We start from the raw sequence: 18,560 nt of genomic DNA on the forward strand, positions 1-18,560 counted from the left end.
TTTTATCCCCGTTGCCTCCTTTAGCTGAGAGGAACAAAACCTCAGGTGTGGGGATGAACCGAAATCCCGCACGGTGACTGTGGCACCTTGCAGTGGTGGCTGTTGTCACTGAAATCCTGGTCGCCTGCACCACCGCTGCTTCCTTGCTGCCTGCTGGCCCCTGGCCCAATTCTGCCCCAATTGCTCTTGCTAGCCCCAGTTTCCAGGCTGATTTTTGGGATCATGCAAGGAAGCACTGCTGGGCTGCTCCCCGCAGCGACCCAGTTTGCTGGATGAGGTCTTTGTCCTCCTTTGCAGGAGAGGGATGACAAAATACATTTGCTGGGGGCCACTGAGAGAGGCCCCCAGCAAGACCTAAAAAGCTCAGCTTCTCTCTTAGTACAATATTTCCAGGCTTTCTTCTTCATGTGGCCTTTGGGGATGTGTTTTGGGCTTGGTTTGTTAAGTTTTCTGGTTGAATAAATCAGTGCCTGTGTATACAAACCTGGCTGCAGGTCCTGTCAGTGTCCCAGCCAGAGGATCTGCTGCTGATTTCCTTCACTCCCCACTGTCTTCCTGGGATCCCACCAGCATAACTTGCCCATCCCCACATTTCAGAACCATTTTGAGTGGTTTTCCAGTTCATGGGGTTTATTATGTGGTAAACGGGAAGACAAGAGATTCAGACTAGATATAAGGAAGAAATCTTTTATGAGGAAGTGTTTTATGGGGAAACACAGGTTGCCCAGAACCACTGTGGCTGCCCCATCCCTGGAAGTGTCCAAGGCCAGGTTGGACAGGGCTTGGAGCAATCTGGTCTAGTGGAAGGTGTCCCTGCCCATGGCAGGGGGGTGGAATTGGATGATCTTTAAGGTCCCTTCCAACCCAAACCAGTTTATGATTCCCATGGAGCAGCAATGTAGTGGTTGTGGCTGAGCAAGTGCCTGTTTCGGGAAGTGTGGGCAGAACAATGCCCGCTTCCCTGGCTGCTCCCATCCTGCCAGGAATTGGCCATATCTGCCAGTTTGGCCAGAGCAGAGTTGATGGATCTGAGCTTCTCCCAGCTGGTGGAGAGTGTGTGGCTCTGGTGTCATGCTTCACACCGGCAAGCGTGGGAAGATGTCAGGGGATGCCCCATTTCCCCAGTTTCTCTCTTCCAAAGCTGTGGGCACATTCCAGGCCCTTCCCTGGTGGCAGCCATCCTCACGACAGCAGCCAGGTCTGTGATCAAAGTAGGTCGCAGCCCCCCCGCCCCTCCCCTGCTCTGGTACCAGGGATGGATGCTCCTCACCATGGCAATCGCTCTGCTCTGCACATAAAGCAATTCCAGGTACTGGGACAAAGCATGGATTTAATTGATGTCCTCTTGGGTGCTGAGCTGCGCCACTGCCTTGTTGTGCAGCCAGAAATAAATGCTGTAACAAACGTGACTTAGAGGCACATGAAGGAAGGGACTGGCAGCACAACTGGCGCTCTAACAAGGGAAATGCCCCAAACCTTGTCTGTCCCTACCAGGGAGGGAGTAACATAGCCAGGGAGGCTCCCTCACCATCAAGGAGCAGTTGTAGATGCTGGAATAATTGACAACTCTGTGCTGCTTGTCATGGCCCAGCACCCTGAATGCTTAAAAGGTTTATTTACCAATTCTGAAAACTCCTGAGCGCATCATGTTTAATGCAAATAGAGAGTGTGTTTAGGAAGATATAAACCATTCCTAGAGGGAAAGGCAGTCCATTATCTCCGTGCAAACACCTCCTTCTCTAACTGTAAGCCAAACAGCAGGGAACCGAGTGAGACATGCTGATGAGAATAACTAATGCAGGCCTATCCGACCATGGAAAGGAAGGATGTGATCATCTGGAGCAGGGGAGACAGCTTTGCCAAAACAAACCATACCATGTGCTGGTTACAAAACTTCCAGTGCTGATTCTCAGTCAACCAGTTCGTGCTCTTGAAGCCACTTTTGTTCCGTGTTCCAAGACAGAGTTGAGTCACCAGCATCAGGTAGAGGAGCCTCAAGGATGTGAGACAGTGTGAGTCCAGATTATCCAGAGCAAGAAGCCTCCAAGGGCTGTGTTCTCACTGTGTCTCTCTGTACTCTGGCATCTCTTCGCCAGGGCCTGGGATCCAGGCAGATTCCAGCTCAGCACCTGCCTCCCCAGGGATCAGCAGCAGTGACTTTTGATTGCTCTGAGATACTTCCCAGTGCTGCTGCCCTCTGGAGAGGTCCTGGCCGGACGTGGAGCCAAACCCCACTGCTGTGAAAGGCATTAGCATCCTCCTCTGTGTGACCAAAGAGCTCCAGAGCATCCCCAGGGATGTCACAGTGTGCTGTGAGTGCACAGGCAGGCCAGGATTCCTCGGGCAGACAGACACATCCCTGCAGGGGGATTGCTTTCCTCCCAAACCCAGGCAGTGCTGGTATCAGGGACATGGATTTTTTTGGCTTCTTCTTAGAGGAGACTTGTGTCATTTAAAAATAAACACTGGGGAAATGATGCAAAGGGGTGTGCAGCTGCTGTTGCTTCACAGTGCAGCCAGATTTGTGTCTTCCCATCAAAAATGATTTTAAACTAAGCCAGTGTGAGCCTGGTGATTGCAAGGAGCTGTGCTGGGTGCTGGAGGAGGGCCAGCCTGGGGACACCATTACATCACCTGGGGCCACGTTGTCATCCTCTGCCTGTGCTTGGCTCCGTGGAAAAGGGAATTTCTCTGTAATTTCCAGAGTGTAAATCACCAAGATGTGTTCTTGCTCACTCCCAGGCATGTTACATTTATTCCGTGTTTTGTTTCCTTGCTTTGGTCCAAACCAAAGATTAAATGTCTTGCTCTGGAGTCCTAAAAACCTCTCAACAATGGAAAGTCTGGTAGGAACAAGCCCCAAAGAGAACAAAAAATATCATCAGGTCCCTAAACCACAGAGTTTAAATATTATCCTGGACTTTCTTGGTGCTTTGAACTTACCATCATTTGAGCCTTCAAAAGATTTCCAGCTGCCTTTCCATCAGCCATGAAGGCAGGACTGGCTGTCTCTCTCAGTTTTTATTTGGGCAACAGAGAAAAAAATCCAGGGATTTGCAGTGCTTAGAGAAGAGGGACATCAGGGAAAAAAAACTATCCCAAGCCCTGCAGATAGCACCATGGAAGCACTTTCCAGCCGAGGAGCCCGGGACCGCAGGCAGGAGCAGCACTACTGGCCCGCCACTCACAGGCAGCAGTGGCCAGAGGCATGGGATAGCTGTTATTCCGCTTGAATTTCAGCCTCCAGGGTGCTCATTAAAAAAAGGCTCAAAGTTTCCTACCTCATGTGTCAACAACATGTGGAGAAACACCGTGTAGAGCTCTGCGGGTCCGTTATCTCCCCTCGCTGTTATTAATGGTGTTTTTTTAATCACAGCATTGTCTCCTTTGTCACCGTGCGTTTGTGTCGGAGCCATGTGCGATGCTGAGCCTGCCAAGCCCGGCTCTGGGCAGAGTTCAAGGGGTTGAAGGGAGGGGTCACCGTTATTCCAATCACAAAGGAGTGTTTGGAAGGTCAGACCCGAAATGCCTGAGCCAGCCTGGAACAGAGGAGCCGTGTTCGCACTTGAAAACGCCTTGTCTCTCGTATTTTCCTTTCGCCGTTCCAATCCTCCCCCTGACTGTCAGGCTGCAGCCGTGAATCACTCCTGGGCACGTGGCTAACACATGAACACTGCAAAATATTTTGATGGAGGGGAACGGGGGTGGGAGCACGAGATAATCCAGCCGATCGTTCCCAACCCTTCGAGTCCTGTGCCGAGCCATCGCAGCCTCTGGCATTCGCAAAGGCGTCTGTCCCAGAGCTCCCAGTCACGATGAAAGCTGGGATTTGGTGAACGAGACAAAGGTGTTGATGTCACAAGTCAGGGGGGTTGGTATTTCCAGGAGTGAGCAAGGGTTGTGAGTAGAAATAGCTGCCCCAGGTCAAACCCTGGCTGCTCATAGGCTTTGGCTCCTTGCTTCTGCTGTTGGAAGGCTGAGTAGGTCCAGGTGGGAAAAGGGATCCAGAGAAGGGACCTCCTCAGCAGCATTCTCTCCCAAAGCTCCATCTCTCAGGGAGAGGTGGGTCATGTTGGTAATGAGTTGCTGTTTTTAATGGCCCTTGTTGTCTCTCCAACAGCTTTACAGAAGCCATGAAGAGCCAGCCAAAGCTGGAAGGCTGGGACTGCCACTGGACCTATTACTCAGGCGTGGCCATCTCTGCTGTGGGGACCTTGTTTGTCATCTCCAGCTTCTTAGCACTGGGATTCACTGGGACATTCCTAGGTAAGCACTAAAAATCCAACAGCTTAGCCAGAAAGTGCATTTAATCCTTGCAGGGATCTCTTGCTAGGGCAGAGTCCTGTAGGAATTCCCTTGTCCTTGCCTTCAGGGCTTTATGATGCAAAGCATGATCTAACCATGCTGTTATCTCACACGGTGCAGTGGTTTTATACAGCAAGTCCCATCACCTTCAGTGTTAAGCTTGAAAGTTTGGAGCACAGCTGATCGTCTGCCAGTCCAAACACCCTCCAGAAAAGGTGCAAGTGCAAGACCCCATGAGCAGCACCAGCACAGTGGGTGTGAACTGTCCAGCAGCCTTGCTCCGAGTACCCACCTGCTTGTCACACGTGCCAAGGCAGGATCTGATTTGCTCTTCCCTCTGCAATAAACCTGAATGTTCGTTGACAGATCCTTTTATCTGCCACTTTATGGCAGAAGGCATTTTCCACTGCGCCTGCTTTCACATTTAGAGAGTAATTCTGTTAGCGTTGTTGGCTTTAAAAACATGCCAGTATGTGTGGAATTCATAGAAATAAAGTAGAGACAGGAACAATAAATATCCAAGGAAAGGGGCAGCTCCCGCTGGCTGAAATAATCACAGCCCCAGCTCTGACACCGCATTTAGGCTGTGCTTTTGCAAGTGCTTTACAAACCAAATTCAATTAGCTCCTGTGGCGTCGCTAGGAAGAAGAGAGGGACGTAATAAGCCTTCCTGGTTTCAAGTGGAGTTGCAAAGAAATGTGTTGAGTTGGCCAAAATCCTGCTGCCAGAAATAGAGCTCAGCACTCCTGAATGCGTCCCCTCACCCTTCATGTGCAGCCCTGTATCACACCCCTGTCCCTCAGCTACCGGACACCAGCATCCTCCAGAATCACCTGCAGCCTCCTGGAGTGATGCTGTGCCTGTGGAGACACGTCCAGAGAGGCTGGGCACAGGAGCACCCGCCAGCAAGAGCTGCTTGAATGCTCCTGAAGTTCAGCCAGGTCTGGAGTTGTTTACGTAAAGCCTGATTCATCCAACCAGGAGGATCCAGTGGACTTGAACTGCTGGGAGAAAGCAAACAAGTGAGTCAGGCTCGGCGTAAGCCGTGAGAGGGGCCCTGTCCCCTGCCTCTGTGTCCCCTGGGGCAGGGAAGGGATGGGTGTTAGTTGTCCATATGGGACATTTCTGCTCCATCCACTCTGCCAGGAGGGCTCTCCCTGGAGTGTCCCGGGCTGAGACTGCCCAGCTCCAAGCCTCGCATGAGGCAGCAGGGACCAGCTCCCTCTACCAGCAGTGCATGGCAGGTAACAGGGCAGAGCTGAGTCGGGGTGGGGACTTCACAAGACCACATGCTAGTGCAGCCAGGCTGTTTTGGGACCTCTGCATGAGGCATGGCCCAGCTGGAGCCCCACGGATCATCCGTCCTTGGACCAGTAACAGCTTCCTTGTTGAGTCTATGAGTCCAAGTCAGCAAACTCTTAATGGAGAATGCCCCTCAGCGTGGTTTCTTAACCAGCCATGGGGAAGACAAGGGGTTTGCAGGTCTCTGAGGATCTCACATGGGATATTCTCTTGCTCAGGACTCACTTGGGACTGTATTTCCAACATCCTCCTGCATGCAGGATTTTAGTGCTGCACTGGCGCTGCGGGAGGAGCAAGGACTGCAGGTAGCAAAGGGCTGCACTGCTTTGGCAAGAAGGGGCATCCAGCTGCTTCTCACTATTGATAGCTGAGCTCAAGAGAAGTTTTGAGAGAACCTCTGACACACAAACACTTCAAAAATTACCAGAACAGGATTTGACCCTTACTTTTTCACTTTTCCTACAGCAGTGAGGGCTGAACCGGGGAGGGCACAGGGACCACATCAGGGCTGCCTGTTAGATTCCCTCTTTACAGCACATTTGAGCTTTGGAGCAGCTGCAGAACACTTTGTCTCTGAAGTGTGCGCTAAACGGTGCAGTGGGAGCCGTGTGAGTCACCCTTCTCCAGCAAGCCTTGCTGTGCCACCCCATCTCCCAAACAGCAGCACCAGCCTCAGCCTCTGTTCGCAACAGCTGGATGCAGGTCTACCTGGCAGATCCATCTCCTGGTGCCCTGTGTCTGTGCCATGCCCATGCTGGGGTTTGGGCATCACTTCAGCACCCTCCACCTCGCTGTTTGCCCCGTTTCCCAAAAAAAACAATGACAAGGACTTGGAAATCCTGAGGCCAAGGGCACAGAGAGTCGGCTCTGCCTGCCTGAGCCCATCTGTTTTGTACCCCAGTTCTATTCCTTCCAGCACTGACCAAGAGTTCAAGTCAATCTGACTTGACCAAAGTCTGTTACTGGGCTTGGAGAAGCTGATGGATCTCCAGAGTGAAGTGGAGGTGGGTTTTCAGCCTAGGTCAGGCTCTAGGGACCGTGGGGCACCTTGTAGAATGCACCAAATGGCTTTTTGCTGCTGTGATCCCAAGTGCAGTGAGGTGGTTATACAGATGTCCAGCAGAAAAAAACCCTCCAATTAACTGCCAAGGTCCCTCAGCTTTACAAGAAGCTGATTCCTGATTTTGGGGCTTAATGGAGGCTCAGGAGATGCCGAGGCTGATGCTGCGCAAAACAACACACAGTCCTTTCCTGTGAACATAAAAACATATAAACCACCTCTCTGGTGGTCATGCTCATTGAACTGTGCAGGTTTAGAGGCAGAGATTATATTGGAAAAACTGCCAGTGTGCTCCTGCTTGTGGGGAGCCTGCCAGGAGGGTCCCACAGCCCCACCAGTGCCGGGCACAGAGAAACCCCTGCAGTCCCCTGGACCCAGGGCTTTGTGTGAACCTCCCCAGTGCCTGTGCCATTTGGGGAGCGAGGTGTTCAGCCCAAAGGCAAGGGCGGGCAGAGGATAATGAAGCATTTTGACACATAAAAAAACACAGAAATGGGCTGTGGCAGGGGGTGATGTGTTCTTTCTACCAGAACAATCTCAGAGATGTATTGCCAAGTAACTGTGAGAACATATAGTATGAATACAAGGCAATTATCTCACTTAGTGGCCTGTAGTTAAAGCCCAAAAGCATTGTGTAATTGGGCAGGGGCTGTTTATCCTTAGAAATAAATGTTTTAGCACCATGTGAGGTCAAAGAAATTACACTGCGATCCAGGTAATAATAATAACCTTGAATAGTTTGCTCTCCTGTAATGCCTTTCATCTAGATTTGCGAGCACTTTCTCACCATACATTAATCCTCACCACCCTCTGTGCTCTAAGAAAGCACTGATATTATGATCGGTGCACAATAGCACCGGGAGGGACGGAGGAGACTTGCCCAAGGTCAGGGAACAGGCTGGCAGCAAAGCTGGGAACACAGTGGTGGCAGTGCCCTGGGCTGATGGACCGGCACTGCTCCTCACGGATCAATGCTTGTCTTGTACAGGGGACGAGGAACATGGGAGTTGTTACAGTGGACATGGAACAGGGACCGAAAGGGCTGCCCAGCCCTGGCACAGGCTGCCCAAGGGCAGTGGTGGAACCATCATCCTCGGAGGGATTTAAAGCACTTGTAGATGTGGTGCTTTGTGGTCTCACTTGTAAGACCAACACAACCAAAGATCTGCATCCTGGCCCTTTACCCCCCACACCACCCGAAATGCTGCTCACGAGCTGCACATCTCCTTGCTGTCATTCCTTTTCCAAGCTCCTTTTGGGAGGGTGGAAGGATCGCTCTGAGGTAGATGGGAAACTGGTTGGATTCTGACAGTTCTGAAAGCTTTCCTCATTACAGATGACAATCACCTATTATCATCATCATCATCGTGCCGATAATTGAGTGTTTTGTAGGCAGAGGTGCTATTTTCTGAAATTCTGAGAAATTCTCTGAACTGCGAGATGAGGGTGGCACTGGATGAGGGCATTTGGTGGTGGTTGTCGTGATTATAACATCTCCAAACACCATTACAGGGCGCTGGGCTTATTTTCCCATTAAATGGATTTGATCCTATGCACTTACTTCCTCGTCGAGTGGCATCCAACGGGCAGTTTTCAAATGAGAAAACCAGAATTAACCATTTGGGACCTCGAGAGCTGCCTCCTGATGAGGGATGTGGCTGCCATAACCTCACTGCAATGCAGGAACCTTCCTCACAGGCAAAGAGCCATTCCCGGAAAAGCTGATAGGCACAGAGTAAACAGGCGACTTATTTGTTGCTGCTTTCTCAGCCTGGAAGTCAGCAGTGAAACCTCTTTGCTCTGCATCCCTGGCAGGGATGCCCCGTGGCACAGGGAGGGTACCAGTGTTCCAAAAGCCCGCCGTGACTCCCAGTTTCATGGAGACCAACCAAAAAACTCTCTGTTTGCTCTTAGGTGATTACTTTGGCATCCTGATGGAGGCAAAAGTGACCAGCTTCCCCTTCAACGTCCTGGATAACCCCATGTACTGGGGCAGCACAGCCATCTACCTGGGCTGGTCCCTCATGTGAGTACATGCCCCTACAAACACCTCCTGTTGTAGGGTGAGTGTGGGGTCTGTGTTTGGCAGGGCATGAGGTGCCAGGCTGCACCGGGAGCCAAAGGGGCACTTGATGATGGCAGTCAGCAATTAAATGGCAGGGAAAGTGCAACATGCCCTGACTTCTGGCCTCCTGGCTATTTTTGTGCGTGGAAAATCTTGTGCTGTCATAAAAGACTTGCAGCTTTAGTTGTAGAAAAACAAATAGCGGGCAAGTGCTGGGGAGAGGAGGCATCAGCAAATGCTCTGCAGCTGAACGAGTTCCTTGGCAGGCTCTGCACGTGGAAAAATCAACAGTCAGGGCCAAATTCGTGCAGGGTGTCACTCGGCAGGGGCAGGGCATTGATATGGGGAGCAGTGTGACCCTGTAATTACTCTGAAAAAAGCAAAACAAGCCAAGCCACCCTTTTCCCCCACTGCACGGTGATAACACTTCCGAAACACTTCTCATGTGATACAACACAGCTTAATAGCCTGCTTAGGAGGAAATGAATAGGCTGTAATTTAGCAACAAATGAGCAATATACTCTATTCAGTGTAACAAGTTTGATGTGGTTTTCATTTAATATCACATTTTATTTATTTGCCCAGGAGAAAAACACCCGGCTGTGTTACTTCAGGAGCCTGTGGAGTGTTGTGGGCTGTTATCACTAGATATTTTGCACTGGTGCTCCTGACTGTGACCACCTCTCTTCTACTTGGGTGGAAAAAATGTGCTTTGCCACTCTCTAGTCATTTTTTCAGCCATGTGTGCAGCCCTTGGTAATAAGTAAAGCTGATGGTTTTTCTCCTGTCTCCACTGAGCTTGTTGCAGTTCGTTCTGCACTTGAAATCACCCCTGGTGCCATCAGGGCTGGTTGCATGAGGCTGTTTCCCTTCCTGGCAGAGCCACGGCACCGGATGGGGTCTAAATCCTGGGAAATGGTGCACAAGGGCCAGAGCGAGCTCACTGCTGACAGCCCTGGGCAGGATAGTTGGCCACAGGGCTGGCAGCAGCACAATGGAAGCATGGATATTGCTGGGGAGAGTGGGACAGACCTGGGGCAGGATGACCCACCCCATACCACACCATGACCCCCACAGCAAAGCAGAAGGAGGAATTAGACCAGGAGGAATTACAAGGAGAGTTTTATTTAAGATCAGCAACCATCAACTACTTCCTAGAACCTTTGCAGAATCCACAGAACCCTCCTGAGCTGCTTCTGTCGCAGAATCCCTTCTCACCCCTCTCACCAGGTGCACATTGTTTGGTCTTCCAGCACAATTCTGGGTAAAAGCAGCTCTAAGCAGCTCGAGACAGCAGTGATTGCCTTCTTTTTCTCGTTAAAGGCTGCCACCATTAAGGCCAGTGAGGCATGACAAATAATTGCTGTTAACAAATTGCTGGAGCTGTGCAAAGTGGCACCAAGACACCGCCTGCCTGCCCGGGGGAAGCTCTGCACAACCCTTCTCACAGTGGTTTTGGCTGTTTCTCTTCCCTGTGATCTCAGTTCACAGAATCATGGAATCATTTAGGTTGGAAAAGCATTCTAAGATCACTGAGTCCAACCATTAAGTCAGCACTGGCATGTTCACCACTAAACCATGTCCCCAAGTGCCACATCTACACAGCTTTTAAATCCCTTCAGGGATGATAACTCCATCACTGCCCTGGACAGCCTGTGCCAGGGCTAGCCAGCCCTTTTGGGGAAGAAATTTTTCCTAACATCCAATCTAAACCTCCCCTGGTACAACTCGAGGCTATTTCCCCTTGTCACTTCTTCCGTGGGAGCAAAGACCAACCCCCACCTGGCTCCCCCCTCCTGCCAGGGAGTTGCAGAGAGCAAGAAGGTCCCCCCTGAGCCTCCTTTTCTCCAGGCTGAGCCCCCCCAGCTCCCTCAGCTGCTCCTGGTGCTCCAGACCCTTCCCCAGCTCCATTTGCCTTCTCTGGACACCCTCCAGTTGCTGAGGTTTTTTTGGGGAGTCACAGCTCTCTCCTTAGGTCCCAGGGCTTGCAGAAGTTGTTGGTGTCTGCCCTTGGAAGCCAGAGCTGAAGTCTCAGCTCTGTGGTAGTGGGAGGAATGTGTTTGCCATCTGGTTCTGGTCAGACCTAAAACGCAGAGCATGTTTGTTCTCCCTTGGTGATGTATCACACTCCACATCATGGTGTCAGAGCCCAAAGGATTGATTATTTTCATCCATAAGGTCATATAAACCCATCACATAAACCAGCCTGCCCTCTGACTTCATTCCAGCCTTAAAAGCATCAGGTGGGGCAACAACCCACTTGCCATGGGGAGCTGCAGCAAGGCTGGGGATGAACAGACTCCCTACCCAAAGAAAAGCCCTGCCAGGACCACAAAACCTTCCTGGCTGATTCATCATTGATGCTGCTCCGATGAGTCCTCACCCGGTATGTAGGTTGAGCTTGTAAGAGGAGAGAAACAGTTCACCCAAATGCTGCTCATCACCTGCATCCAGCAGCCTCATTTCTTCTGCAAGACAAATGGAGCATTCACTGTTTAGGGACAGCTTTGTGTGTCTCTGGTAGAGAAGTGTTCTAACTCACAGCAACAGGCTGCATAAATCAGAGCCGGAGCTGCAGCCAAATGATGCAATTAGAGGTCTTGCTGTCAACAAACAATCATGTAAATTTGTTCTCTCTGATAGGAATCAAGGAGGAGACATGACTAAGCATGTAATAGCAGGGGGTTGGGAGAAGAAGAAGTTGCCCGAAGCTTCCTAATGAGGGAAAAGTTATTGCAAAATGAAAACAGTGAAAAGGTGAAGATTTGTCGGTGCCTCTCCAGGAAGTGATGAGGCCAAGTGGTACCTGAGCAGGGCTCCAGTATGAGGTTTAGGTAGCTCAGTCCCTCCTCTGTAGGCATGTTTTCCCAGCAGCACAAGTCACAGAATGGTTTGGGTTGGAAGGAACTTTAAACCTCATCTCATTCTCACAGCTCATCTATGTTTCTGTGATACCTGTCTTTAGAGCAGAAGGTGATAGGGATTTTTGGTCCCAAATCTTTGGCCTCAGTGCTGAAAGGCACAGCCATCTCCATTGCATCCACAGTTCTTGATCACCTTTGCCCACAACCAGACAGTGCAGAGCAGTGGATGGCATCAGTCCACTGTGCTGTGCCTGGTGACATCTTGCTGGAGGACACCATTCCACTGGGCCTTGGGAGGTGACAGAACATGTTTCTAAAACATCTTGAAATGGGTTTAGAGGTGAACCAAGCCCCCAGCACCCAGCCCAGATGCAGCACCCACCCCAGTACCCTTCAAAGGGTAGACATGGACCTTCCCATCCCTTTCCATCCCTATCCCTGTGATGGCTCAGCCTCCACTTTGATCTATAGGGTGCCATACACTGCTCTCTCTGCCAAGAGTCCCCTGCACCCTGGGTGGCCCATCTTTCTGGGACATCAGGCACTTCCCTTAGAGCACGGGCTGGGAGCCACAGCCATACTTCAGCAGCTGCTCAGCCCTTAAACATCCCTATAATCTCAGGATTTAGCATCAAAGCAGAAGCTCTTCTAGCAGAGACGTGCAGGGATCAGACTTAAAATAAGTCACCGAAATAGGCTGGGGAAGAGTCTTTGCCAAGTAACATCTGTCTGAGACAGTTAACATTGAGCACAAAAAAAAAAAAACCCAGCCCTTTTGTTTGCTTCTGTTTAATGAGCGAGAGCTCTCATGGAGCCCAGCGTCTCATTTCACTTTCTCAGCCAGGTCTTGCATAAGCCCATGTACTTACCTGATCTTTTCCTTCTCTTTCAAAACAGGCACGCCAGCCCAGCTGGCCTTTTGCTGACAGCTGTAGTGGCAATTTCCTACACAATCGCCATGCTGTATGAGGGGTGAGTAGCTGTGCAGAACTGGAGAGCTTCTAATTATTTCTGCCAGCTTTAACTCCCGAGGTTTCGGAGAACTGCACAAGTAGAGATGATTTTTTCCAATTAATTCAGCAGGGGAAGAAGGAAAACAGAGGATTGTTTTTCAATTGTTTTGATAATGGGCAGATTCCGCTCTGGAACTATTCGCTGAGTTCTAGGAACATTTGTGCATTTGTTTGTTTTTATCAAAATGAGATCTTTTTTCTTTTCGGATGCCTGATTTTGTCTGTAGAAGAACAATAAGGAAGGCGGTGAGAGGACTCATTGTGTCCTCTGAAGAGTCCCTACAAGAAGTGCTTGCATTTTGTAGTTCTTTGGATGGGCTTCTCTGATATTTTGCACCACAATAGCCTGGCAGCAGAGAATGGAACAGACTGGAATAATTCCCAGAAGTAGCAGTTGTACTGCAGCAGTGAAAGGTCTTTTGTGTTTGCAAGGGAGGAGAAGATGCAGAGTGGCAAGGTCTGCACGCAGGGGGGTCTGAGTGTGTGCTGAGCCTTGTCCCATGCAGCACAGGGATGGTCTGTGGTGGAAGCAGCTTGTAGCTGCTCCACAATCCAGAGAGACTGAGATGAGGATTGCCATGGCACAGGAATAGTCAGGCTGTGCCAACCAGTGAAGGACAGAGTTTCTGGGTGCACAGTAATCTTGATTTTAATTCTCCCTCCCTTCTTTTGCCCCTCTCTTTTGTCTCTGTCCCCTCTCTCCCCAAATTCCCATCCTCCTAACTACAGGCCTTTCACAGAGGAAATCTACCGGCAGAAACAGAAGGGAGTGAAGAACAAGTAGCCACAGGTAGGTTTGCTGATCGGCAGTTTCAGCTGCTTTGCCAGGCTCCCCCACCTACGAGCACCCCTGCCCAGCCCTGCCTTCCCTGGCTCCTCCAGAGCCCTTCCCACACTCCTGAAGGCTTTTGAGCTTCAAACCTCTGCAAAAACCCAGGCAGGAAGGCTTTTCACAGCAGCAGTTTTGTCCGCCTCCTGGCACCCGACCAGCAGCCCCCAAATTGTTTTGATTATACACTTGAGAATCAGTGCGAGGCAAAATTGCTGGGAAGCTTTGAAGCTCCAGGCTTAGTCTGAATCAGGCAGAAAAAAGCAGCTATTGGCCATGGCAGGTGCTCCAGTGAGCGGCAGGGATGGTGTGAGAGGGCACGTGTTCCCTTAGGGAAATCAGGCATCCCTGCTCCAACTGCTCCTTGTCTGAGCCGGGAGCACTTCTGCCCATGGGCTCACCCTAAAAACTCAGCCCAGGCTTGTTTTGGGGGCCAAAGGCTTCTGCAAAAGCGCAAGTTCCTGGCCAGGCTCCTTTCCCTGGGGTTCAGTGCCACCCTGGAACCCCCAGTGCATCTGCCCACTGGTGGTTGGAGAGTTGGGACAATCCCACGGCACTGCCAAGGTTTCGGCAGCCCCGTAACTGCTGCTCTGATGGAAATGCTGTGGCACCACTGAGGTCCCTAATGGACTCCTGTCCCTTTGCCTTTTGCAGAGCACTGTCTCAGGTACCTCGTGCCTCTCTGGTCCCCGCACTGTCAGATTTCCCTGTTTTCCTACTGAGATGTATCCTACTAATTAGCCCAGCAAACCTCTAATGAGCCGACCGAGCTCCCTGCAGCACTGGAAGTGATCAGAGGAACAGCCCGAGCGTGGTGGCATCTCCTCACCACAGCCCACAGGAGATGGAGGTCCCTGTCCCCAGGTCTCTGTCCCCAACTCCGGGTCACTGCAGCTCCTGATGCTCTCACAGGAATTACACAGTGTGGGACCTCCTGACCTCTACTCCCCCAGCGATTGTTGGAGATCTTCAGGGGGAAAAGCAATTCTCTCTGGACTGGAGGGGCATTTCACAAGTGAGCTCTGAGCATGGGGAAGCACTGGCTCCAGCTGTTCCTGAAGATCATCTGAAGATGCTGCCAAAGAGCCATGGGAAGCAGACAAAAGCTCAGATGAAGCAACAGAGAGGGTTCAGGAGCCCCTGAGGATTCAAACAGAGCTGGGGAAGGAAGAGGGGAAACTGCTGCAAACTCAACAACAGCAAAACATGCTGCAAACCCAACAACAAACCCTCTCTTTTTTGGAAGAGGGAACCTCCCCATCCAGAACTGCAGTTTCCACTTTGCAGAGGTCTCCTGCCACAGAGAGCCCTGCAGTGTCTCTCCACAACTGCAAAGACTCAGAGAAAGGTGACTGAAAAGCACAGAGATGTGAATGTATGACCCAACCCACTGCCCAAGGGGGGTGGAGGGATGGCAGCTGTCCCGTGGGGAAACCCTAGCATGGAGAAGACCCAGGGGAAGAGTCAATCCCTGTCTGCACCCTGCAGATGTCTCACCCCTGGCCCTGTTGATGCCCCGGCCCCCTCCACACCCACCCAGTCCCTCCTTTTCCCTTAGGGGCCACATGAGGGTCCTTCTGCTTTCCCCAGCACCCAGTGCCTTCCAGCTGTTTTTCACTGCCTTGCAGGGACAGTGGGTGGGAGGGAGAGAAAGGGCTGCTTCTGCCTTCCACACCATGCAGCAGCCAGGTACAGATCTGCCCCTCCGCCCCTGCCACCAGCCTCAACAAGTCCCAGAACTGCCCAGTGCTGGATCCTGCCTCGAACAGAAAGACTTCAGAGGTGACGCTCCAGAGCCAGGCTCTGTGTTTACAGATTCCCAGAACAGTTTGAGAAATAAACTGTAAATGACCAAACAAGCAGCAATGGCGTTGGAGAAGGAGCTGCTCCCGCACGGGCACCGGGATGTGCTGCCACATCTCAGCATCACAAAGTCCTCTCCATGGAGGGTCCTCCCTCTTCCCAGTGCCACCTCCACCAAACGGTTCCATTTCCTTTTGCTTTTGCATGTTGTAATTCACCCTCCAGGCATTGCTCAGCAGGAATTAAAAGTGTTGGTCTCTTTTCAATCCGGCCTCCCATTTCCTCTGGACAGGCTCACGGACGCCTTGTTTGTGTTTCATCATTTTAGGGCCATTACACATAGATTTATTTTTTTATTGCCACCTCAACAACCTTCCTCTTAAAGATTTGGGCATAGTATTTTATTTTTAGATAAGTTTCCACATCCCCTTCACAGTTAATGTTTATAGACAGAGGCTAAACCAGCCCAGTACCCATAGCAACCAGTGAGGAGAGGATACATTGCATTATTCAGACAATTTATGTCAGAGTTGCCAGTCCTGGCTCAAAGTCTCTGATGTCAATAAACTTGGATTTGTTGGTAAGTGTAATCAGTATTTACCGGAGAGACACGTGCTGGGTCGGGAAGAATTATCCTTCATGAGAAGACAGCGAGGGCCGTATTTGTCCTGTCTCATTCCCCGTCTGGGGACCTTGTGTGCCCTTTCCTGTCCCCACTCCAAGGCCAAGGGGGGACCCCAGTTGTACCATTCCCCTCCCCAGCCAGCATCAGCCTCTTAAAATGTGTGTCTGTCACCATAAATCCCAGTGATGGAGCTGCTTCCCATCCTGTGCCCATAGCATCCCAAAAGCACAGGGGTTTGGTGCTGCTCCGGGACCGGCTTCACGGACTCCTTTCCCATTGATCTGCCATTTCCAACCCTTCCCACTTCCCAGCTGTTCTGTGTTGGCTTTGCATTGCACAAGTGTTTTTCTGGGGTTATGCCAGATGCGTCCCTGCTTTTAGTAGCTCTTCCTGCAGCAGCCAGCACGGATTAATGTGTCGCTGCCTTTGTAGAACTGGTTCTGGCTGCCATAAAGCTGGAGTCTGATATTTTAGAGGCATCTGCTCTCTTCCCTAAAGCAATCTGAGGAGCTGGAAGGTGATGTTCTAGCCCATATCATGGGGCCCAAGCCCACCTTTCTCCCTTGGGCAGGGAATGGCCCTGGCCAGGACCAGTCCTGGGTGGTGCCGTGCTGGTCCCCAGGGCTGCAAGGAGGGAAACACAGACCATCGTTTTTGCTGGTCATAGGGAAAAAATTGTGATTCCAATTACCTAATATTTCTAAGAATTTGAGATTCCAGAGGGAGGGGATGAAACCTTCAGGCTGAGCATGAAGCATTGGTATTGTCGCAGACGTTTCCCCACTTCCCAGCTGCAGCTGGGGCATATTCTGCATTGATGCAGGGATGGACCTTGGGGCTTCCAGGTGAGAATATGAGTCCTGCTGCTTCCAAAGGAGAGACCTGCACTGTGGGACCCCCAGGACCAGCCGGTTGCAGCCTCAGCTCTGTGCTGGCACAGGCGGGTGCATCCCTCCAGCTCTTGCAGAAGCATCGAGGACCAAATGAGGTCTCTGGAAAGGGGGTCATGGAGCTATTTTCATAACTTCATGCCTTCAAAATACAGTGTGGGGCTTGCTGGGCCCACTGGAGGTTGGCAGGGGGGTTGTTTGCAGCCTTGGGAATTGCTTCACATGAGGTTGTGTGCTGACGCCACAGATAACGCTTCCATTGAAGTTTGGGATATTTCTGCAGAGCAAACACCAGAAAAGGAGAAACTAGTTAAATCACAACTACCTGGCAGGGACAGCTGCATCACCAAGGTCATTGCTCTTCACTGCCTCAGGTCACTCTGTGTCACTGCACAGCCCCCACAGCAGCTGTGCCCACCCTCGTGGAGGTTTCCTCCCCAGGGTCACTTGTGTGGCTCCTCCACACACATCTCCCTTCCACAAAACAAGTTTTTGGGGATGAGGAGATCACCTGTACAAACCCAAACATCCCAGCAGTGAAGGGCCAGCTCCAAACTCACAGGATGCTTCGTCCAGGAACACTTTGGGAGATGGAGCCTGCATCCTGTGGTCCTTTCCCTGATGGTGATGACGTTCCCAAAGGCCCCTCCCTCTGTTGTGACCGCCCATAACCCTGTGTTTGCTTTTGCCCAGTGAAGTTGTGCTGCCTTGCCCCGGGGGAGGGACAGCCAGGGGCCCTTACGTGGCAAACAACCACGGGAATAAACACGTGGCGCAATCGGGGCAGCACGTGTGGCAGGATGGGGAGTTTGCCATCCCCACAGGGCTCCTGCTTGCTGAGGCTGCACTTTTGCTATTTGGGAAGATGGAAGGGAAGGAACTGGGGGTCTCAGGGCTCTGGTGGTGGCTCTCACACCCATCCCAGTGCTGAGGCTCAACCTCGGCTCTTGTGCCCACAGTTGAGATTTGATGTAAAAGCAAAGATGAGCTTGGAGTACAGGTGGTACAGGAACAGTTTGGGCACTTAATCCCTTAATCCAGAGAAGATGGACAGGGGACACAATGGGACTTACATTTACAGGGGAATATTCAGCCTCTTCTATCCCTGCTTACAGGGAAAACAATATAGGCTTTAAATGGTCACAAAGAAATGCAATGGGAAGAACAGCCTGGTGGGAAAGGATTCCCAGGTGGGAATCCGTTTCTGAGTGGGAAACATCCAGAGCTGGAGCCCAAACAAATGTCTGGGGCAGAACCAGGATCCCGGGGCAGAGCCGCATAGGCAGTGCTGGCAGGCTTCTGCCCAGGGATCTGGGATACAGCCAGTTCCCAACTCATGGGTGCCCAGGAGATGCTTTGAAATTCCCCACGGCGCCAGGAGAGCAGCAGCACCCCATTCCCACTGTCCCCCTGCCCGTGGCATCACCCTGCCAGGGACAGTGTGGAGAAGACACCATCCAGCCCATCCCAGCCCACCTCCACCCTCACCCCGGGGGCTGTTACGCACGGAGCTCCCGCCATGAGCCAGAGGACAAGTTACAAGGCTGTTTTCCTTAATCTTCACGCTCAACAGCGGCCCTGGGACAGCCCGGTGAGCTGGACACACTGTGCTGCATCCTCCTTGGATCCTATTTCAAAGGAAAAAATGGTAGGAATGTGCTGCTTTTTCCATGTTGCGTTGTCTTCAGAGAGGAGCTGTTTACGGAGCGAGGCTCCTTTCCCAATCAGGGTCGCAGGAGGTCGCAGGGCTGCCAGAGCCCCAGGAAGATGTCGAGGCCAGGCTCTGCCTGCAGTTCTGTGCTGC

The 18,560-nt window shown here is 51.5% G+C and overlaps 2 protein-coding genes across 3 annotated transcripts in view; both read left to right on the plus strand.

Moving 5' to 3' along the window:
* PEMT (phosphatidylethanolamine N-methyltransferase) overlaps nt 1-15,507 on the plus strand; it is a 41,435-nt gene extending 25,928 nt beyond the window's left edge. For both annotated transcript variants that reach the window (XM_051779161.1, XM_051779169.1), the window contains exons 4-8: nt 4,121-4,266; nt 8,582-8,693; nt 12,494-12,568; nt 13,339-13,399; nt 14,093-15,507. In XM_051779161.1, the coding sequence (XP_051635121.1) occupies nt 4,121-4,266; nt 8,582-8,693; nt 12,494-12,568; nt 13,339-13,393 (388 nt within the window). In that variant the 3' untranslated portion in view covers nt 13,394-13,399; nt 14,093-15,507. The remainder of the gene's footprint in view (nt 1-4,120; nt 4,267-8,581; nt 8,694-12,493; nt 12,569-13,338; nt 13,400-14,092) is intronic.
* The window catches only part of FLCN (folliculin), a 208,640-nt gene that overhangs the window by 115,321 nt on the left and 74,759 nt on the right, over nt 1-18,560 (plus strand). The gene's annotated exons all lie outside the window — the stretch shown is intronic.

This window comes from Manacus candei, unplaced genomic scaffold, assembly GCF_025592945.1.
Source record: "Manacus candei isolate 608988 ecotype Guabito, Panama unplaced genomic scaffold, ASM2559294v1 h1tg000002l, whole genome shotgun sequence".
NCBI lineage: Eukaryota > Metazoa > Chordata > Aves > Passeriformes > Pipridae > Manacus > Manacus candei.